General features: G+C 48.3%; 1 protein-coding gene across 1 annotated transcript in view; it reads right to left on the reverse strand.

The window, feature by feature from the left end:
• Positions 1-2,681: 2,681 nt before the first annotated feature.
• The window catches only part of AATF (apoptosis antagonizing transcription factor), a 108,248-nt gene continuing 104,015 nt past the window's right edge, over positions 2,682-6,914 (reverse strand). The window contains exon 12 of the mRNA XM_010861549.1: positions 2,682-2,974. Coding sequence (XP_010859851.1) covers positions 2,911-2,974 — 64 coding nt within the window. The 3' untranslated portion in view covers positions 2,682-2,910. The remainder of the gene's footprint in view (positions 2,975-6,914) is intronic.

A 6,914-nucleotide genomic window follows, 5' to 3' on the forward strand; every position in this document is an offset into this window, starting at 1 on the left:
TCAAAGGACAACAAAGAAGCTTTATGCAGGAATATTCTCCTGAAACAATATTCATAATAGCAAACAAGTGTAACAGTCTAAGTGTTCAACAAGAGGGGGATTTGGTTTAGTAGGCAAAGACTAATGGAATTATTAGTTAGCAATTAAAATACTTCAGTGAGATCTTTAAAAACGTGGAAACAACCTTCCCTTGTAGTACTACTAATAAAATGCAGAGTGCAACCTATGGGTGGTTCTCAATGGGTGGTGTATGGATGTTAGGTGGAGGGGGCCGCGTGCATTTTGTTTTTGCTGCTTTGAAAAGGGTAACATTTCAAACAGTCCAGAAGGACAAACGAAGCCTCCCACCTGCACTGCTCCCTGGACCCTCCCGCACCCCGAGAAGAGGCCACTGGGTACCACAGCGTGTATACACAGGCGAGGGTGATGAAGGAACACAGGTTAACGAGAAGGGGATCTTTTTGAGTGGAGGGATCATTTTTGTTGTTGTTCAGTCACTAAGTCATGTCTTGCGACCCCTTGGACTGTAGCACACCAGGCGTGGCTTCCCTGTCCTTCACTATCTCCCGGAGTTTGCTCAAACTCAAGTCCATTGAGTCGGTGATGCTATCCAACCATGTCATCCTCGGCTGCCCCCTTCTCATTTTGCCTTCAATCTTTCTCAGCATCAGGGTCTTTTCCAAACAGTTGGCTCTTTGTATCAGGTGACCAAAGTATGGGGTTATAGCCAAGTCTTATTTTCATTTGCTCCTTCCACGTTTCTGTAATTTTTGACGTGAAATAAACTAAGACAAGAAGACAGCCTTATCTTCTCCATCCTGAAGGGAACAGCCCACGGCCTGCTCTGGCCCTATGCGCAAACCTGGGCCGGGTGGGCCTGTGGCTTCCTCGTGGCTCTGGTGGTGTCTTCAGGGGCTGTGGTTTAGGAGCGCCGTGCAAGGAGGTGTCAAAATGGATGAAAAGGAAATAAGCAAACTTCACACAAAAGGGAGAAATGCTTCAGTCAACACTGAAAAAAGGGCCCCGGATTGAAACTCTTTGATAACGGTTCTCAACTCATTTCAAAATCAGCATTAGCCACCAAAATGTAAAGTATTAGTTTTATTAAAATGCAAATCAATCAACTAATCTTTCTGGTAACAGTTACTGAATTGCAGTATCCGTGTCAATTAAAATAGTATCCAATTTATTCTTGGCTGGAAGGAGGGTGGTCTTCTGAATTTTAAAATGCAAGCCTCCCTTAACTGAAAATTCTGTCCACTTTCTCATCTCTTTGGCTTTTAATTCATTCTAATTAAACCTGATGGACTCCAAACATTTTGAAGTACCTGTTTAAATCTTTTTCTCCATTGGATAATGACTATGACAAAGGTTCTGTCTCTTTAGGAAACGTGGGTCTGCACTGGGTGGCCAGTGAAGAGGTTATTCACCTGCTTTTCTAACATGCGTTATCCGGGATCCTCAAGTTGGATGGATGGGGTTGGATGATCTGTGTTTTTAAAAGTGATCATTTTGAAGGGAGTGAAAGTGAGGGAAATCTATTTTTGTTGATTGATCTTTTAAGTAACTGGAGACACACTGAAAATTAAACATTTTCCTGACAGTCAAGCCCAAGAGGAGAAAAACACGTCAGGATGGACCAAGGTCCAATTACTGTGAGACAGAGAAACCCTCCTCCTCCCCACCTCTGCCCCACCCCAAGCCCACCAGATGCTCACCTTAATACTAAACTGTGATGCAGATTGCATTTCGGACTCACTTCATTTGGAGCCCAGCCTCTTGGCGCTGTGTCTGGACCAAGTCAAGGATAACGTGGGATCCCTGGGCACAAAAATCTGTCACTTGGTTTTGACATTTTAAAACAATACCAAAACCTGACTCTGTAAAAGCAATGACTAGACATTACCTACAACTGCGCTCAGATGCCTGGAGCCAGTATTCCTTTAATCCCATAGCTCTGAAGAGGGGGCACAGGACCCGGGAGATGGTCAGCCTCACGTGTGGGCACGTACACATACTTATGCAAGATCAGCTCATTGCATACTGACCACAGCAGGCCAATAAATCCCCCTCATGGGGATTTAATTTTCAGCTTTTGACCTTTGGATGAAAAACAAGTGAATCATTTCCTCCTGCTGGATTTACACCAGAGCTGATCTTAATAAAGTGATTTAGGAATGGTGAGAATGGAAAAGGACTCTGGAAGAATCTTTATGGGTGAAAAGAGGAAACAAGAAAGAAGTCAGAGATTGCTGTTGAGCAACGACAGACAAATACCTCCACCGAGGCGCAGCTGACAGGGTGCGGGGCGGGTGTGCCTGCTCCTCAGAGCCACAATCAATTGCTGAACATTACCCACCTGAGAGCAGCCTCTGCCCCGGGATTATTCCTTCTGTGAAGTTGTTTTTTCCCAAATCCTGGGTTCATTTTATTTATTTTTTAGAATGTTTGACTGTACCCTGAGGCATGTGGGACTGAAGTTCCCTCACCAGGGATTGAACCCACGACCCCTGCATTGGAAGCAGAGTCTTAACCACTGGACCCCTGGGGAAGTCCCCCTTCTGTGAAGTTTTATATTGTGAGAGAAGGCCACTGGGCTGGGGAAACAAAGAGCCAGTCGCCCTGCAGGAGCTTGAATCACTCACTTGGTGCTGCTGAAGGAATCACATGTGGCTGCGGCAACAGTAAAAATACTCTTTATTTGTGGTGGTTCTAGGCCATGGGGTGGGGAGTGGGGGCGCGGCCTTTGTTTCTGGAAGCACGGTGGGGAGAGGCTTCCTGGCCCGCCTCAGGCTGCCTTCTGGACAGCGCATATTCCCAGGATTACAGCCCATGGCTTCCTCCGCCTTCCACCGGGACAGGGTGTGCAGCGACCCCACCTCAGGCCTCGAGCTGGAGAGATGGGCGCCGTCAGGCCCCGTGGCTGTCATCACGGGGGTTGAGTTGGCCAAAAAGGGATCGATACAGCTCTGTCCTGAAGACAAATGAAACAAACTGGTTAATGCATTGGTTTAACTTTTCAAGGTTAGAAAAGAACCAGGAAGCTGGGAAATACCCCAATCTGAGTCTTCAATTGAAAACACAGCTGCATAATTAAAAATGCATCCCACAGCTCTTCTTCACAAACACAGAGGAGGGGAAGAACCTGGAATGGGCCAAACAGCAGAATATGTAAATAGTCCGGCGTGGCTGGATACCCTGTCTCCAGGGAACCAGTTTTCTATAAGTCTGCCCTTTACAGACAAGCTCTTCAAGTAAGAAAACAAGATTGAATATTTTAATAGGATGTATGAGACTGCCACACGAGGAGGATTCAATCAGACATGGGATGTAGGGGATATAATTTAGTTTTCATACATTTTCCTGGACTTGGCAGTACTTGAAAAACAATGAAAATGACCCAGCAACAAGATTCCAATTACCAGCACGCGTGCAGCTGCTTGGGCACAGGGGCTCTTCCCCGAACCCCGCCCTTCCACTATCCTCCATCGAATAGGTAATTTGATTGGCTAATTTATTTCTAAATTTGGGTTTGACGTGAAAAAAAATAATACCCGTAGCATGCCAGGGTCTTGGGTCCCTGAAAAGGAACAGATGACTTGCACCTGTGTCTCCGCCGCCTGGCAGGGGTGGTCGAGGGCCCCCGGGCCCCAGCAGCCCAAAACTCTTCCCTGAGTTGAGGGCCGGGTCTCCCTGGGATTCGAGGAGCCACGAGCCTCCAGGCGGGTCACACCACAGGGAGGCAGGGACCAAGCCTCTACCTTTGGGGAAGGAGGGCAGGCACGGGGCAGAGGTCACAGACCAGTGAGTGAACGAGCTTGGGAGAAAGCTTTACCCACTCTGTTGTCAAAAGCCACAGCCTGCCATCCTTGACAGGCTGGCTGATAGAAGTGCTCTTATTACCTGAGAGTCATCATCAGCAAATCTAATTTTCAAAAAAAGGAGCAAAAAACCCCCCATGCTTCAGACAGCTATTACTGGTCCAGCTACATTTCAACACAAAATCTTACAAGTCTGTTTGAATTCACCCTGCTACAGTTTTGGGTACCAACAGTGTAAGTGTTAGTCGCTCAGTTATGTCTGACTCTTCGCGACCCCATGAACTGCAGCCCATCAGGCTCCTCTGTCCATGGAATTCTCCAGGCAAGAATGCTGGAGTGCGTAGCCGTCCCATTCTCCAGGAGATCTTCCTGACCTGGAGACTGAACCCAAGCCTCCTGCACTGCAGGAGGATTCTTTACCACAGAGCCCCCTGGGAAGCCCAACAGAGGCACTCTGATTAGAAACCCCAGCAGCAGGACTAGCATACTGAAACTCTGAAAATGGAAAAATCTTAAAGAAGGAACCACTGAAGCAACGAATGTAAAGTAACCTTGTCATGCCAGGGACCACGGGGCAGGCAGGGAAAGTGGCCAGAAAACAGTGGGTCTCCCATACTATTATAGGAACGTCATGGCAGGAACCTGCCGGTACCCTCAGCCGACCGGGGTGCCCCTGGGCCGACGACAAAGGCTGCGGTCCGCCCGGAGCCACAGGGTCTCTTTGTCCCTGAGCAATACACATCTGCCCGGCTCGGGCCCAGACGGCCCCAACGTGTACACAAGGGGAAGGCAGCTTCGGACCGCATGCAAATGACAGGTGGGCAGCCTCCTTCCGGAGGCAGTGGCTTCTGAATCCCTGGCTCCATCACACAGAAGACAGCCCTGCCCTGGCCAGGCGTGACTTGCTCACGCGATGGCCTGCCTACCTGCCGATAAGTGCAAGTCTCTGCGGCCATTTCCGCAAAGAAATTAAACAGTGTTAAGGGGAGGGTCGCCGTGACAAAGAGGACGGTGTGGCTTTGCGGCTGTGGAGCCCTTTCATAATCACCCCTTCTAGCCTCGCCCGCGCCAGACCCATCATTACCCTTGAGCAAATGCTTCCTCTCCGCGCCGCGACATCAGCGAACCGCCGGGGCCACGCGGCAGTCACTGCCCGCAGCAGGGTTCACGTGTCAGGAGCGGAGAGGGAGATGCTGAAACCCATGTTTTGATAGAACATCATTTCACACTCAGGTGGGCAAGGCTGACAAACATATGCAGCTGTTCATGGCAAAGCAACCTGGACGGCAGAGTGGTCTGCATTCTTAAAATATATTTTACAGCAAAGAGAGAAAAAACACAAGTCAGGGATTATTCCCACCTGAGAATCAATTCCAAGTCCTCCTCACCCACGACCACCAATCAGGGACTGTTTCACCCTCAAAGTATCTCAGACGTCCCTGCTCCTCCAGGCTCCATCATTTCAGATCCTACCATCTCTCACCAAGAAGGTGCCAACAGCCTCCTCAGAGACTTTTCTGTTCCCATCTCCTACCTATTGTCCACGACCCTCAGGCCTACTCTAAAGCTCTAGAGATGGGCAAAGCTGACCCTCCTGGGGTCCAAGAACATGACCAGGATGAAGCCCCCCAAACTCCAGCTGCTCAGCTCGGCTCCCGGCCCTCCTCCCTGCAGCGGGCCTGCCCGGGGCGGAGGTGGGAAACGCACCACCGTGAGGGTGGGGTCTGTGGTCTGGTCCTCAACCTCTCTGCACAGCCCCTACACAACTTCCAAAATCCCGCAGCCCCTGCGCACATTTTTAAATTGATATATAATATTTTTCTCGATAAATGTTAATAGGCACAAAGGATATAATCATCAGAAAACTGTGCATACTAACTTTTAAAATAAAACTCTTGCATCCTGTTTGTAATACACGCCACGGACCCTATGTGCTATACTGATCTGATATCCATCACCGCTCATTTAAACAAGTAAACAAACTCGTTAACCTGGAAATTTTACAGCATCCTTTTCTTCTTAAACTCGGATTTCCATCTGATTTTTCCCTATAGGTTTTTGTCTTAATATAATTGATTTACGCTTGAAAGTCTTTTATTGATTACTCTATGATACTTTTTGGCCACAAAAATAAGTATGCAAATTGATGCACTTTTTGAAATTTAAAAAGTTGAAACAAAAATATTTTCATTTCTTGGGACCACAAAGCTCTAAGTTAATTTTGAAAAATTATACTTCTGGACTGTGTTATCACTGTAATTATTACTAGGATACAACTGATATATACGATAACAATATAATAAAGTTTGGTATAATTTTGGTACATTTTTAATATGTGTAAAATGTTACTGGAAATTATCTCTTAATGACATGGATGAGGCTTCCCCCTCCATTCCCATTCCAGGGATGAGTATTATTTATCGCTAGGATGAAAGCAGGTTCAGCAGCGATTCTGTCCTGCTTTTTAGCTTTCGTAGCCATCAGTGATGAGAAACCTTGCCATGCAAACAAGCAGATGTGGGAAAGGAGAGTTTTGTTATAGCAGTGACACTCAGTCCTTTCAATTCCTTCTGAATTAATCGCCCTTTTCCCCCAATCTCAGAGTGCTCTCCCACCAAAAATTAGTTTTAATGATGTATCAGCTGACAACTCAATTAGGTTCTCCTGCAATTCTGCTGAGAATAAAGACCCGGGAGCCACCTGGCCGTCAGGGCTCTGTTACCTGGACCCGGGTTGCGGCCGGTCGTGGTCCCTGCCCTAATATGTTGACTGGTCCTTTGAGGTTCCCCCGCTCTGGGGCAGGGAGGGGCTTCATGTCCAGTGAAGCAACTGTGAAAGGCAAGGGAGGAGGGGAACCTGCAACTCCGCTTGGCCAGGACCGCTGCGGGAAAGAGCTGGAGACTGATTCCTGCCAACTCCCTGCATCTCCTTTCCCAGGGGAGGAAGATCTCTCTGTGGCCCGGGGGGAAGACTGAGGTGGGGGGGCGGCGTGGGTACTGAGCGGTGCCCCCACCCCAGGCGGGTGGTTGACCCAGGGCTCAGGGGAGGGAAAAGCATGTGGAAGGAAACAGGACACACTGGGGTCCCCCTCCC

This window comes from Bison bison, unplaced genomic scaffold (assembly GCF_000754665.1).
Source record: "Bison bison bison isolate TAMUID 2011002044 unplaced genomic scaffold, Bison_UMD1.0 scf7180017864472, whole genome shotgun sequence".
NCBI classification, from domain to species: domain Eukaryota; kingdom Metazoa; phylum Chordata; class Mammalia; order Artiodactyla; family Bovidae; genus Bison; species Bison bison.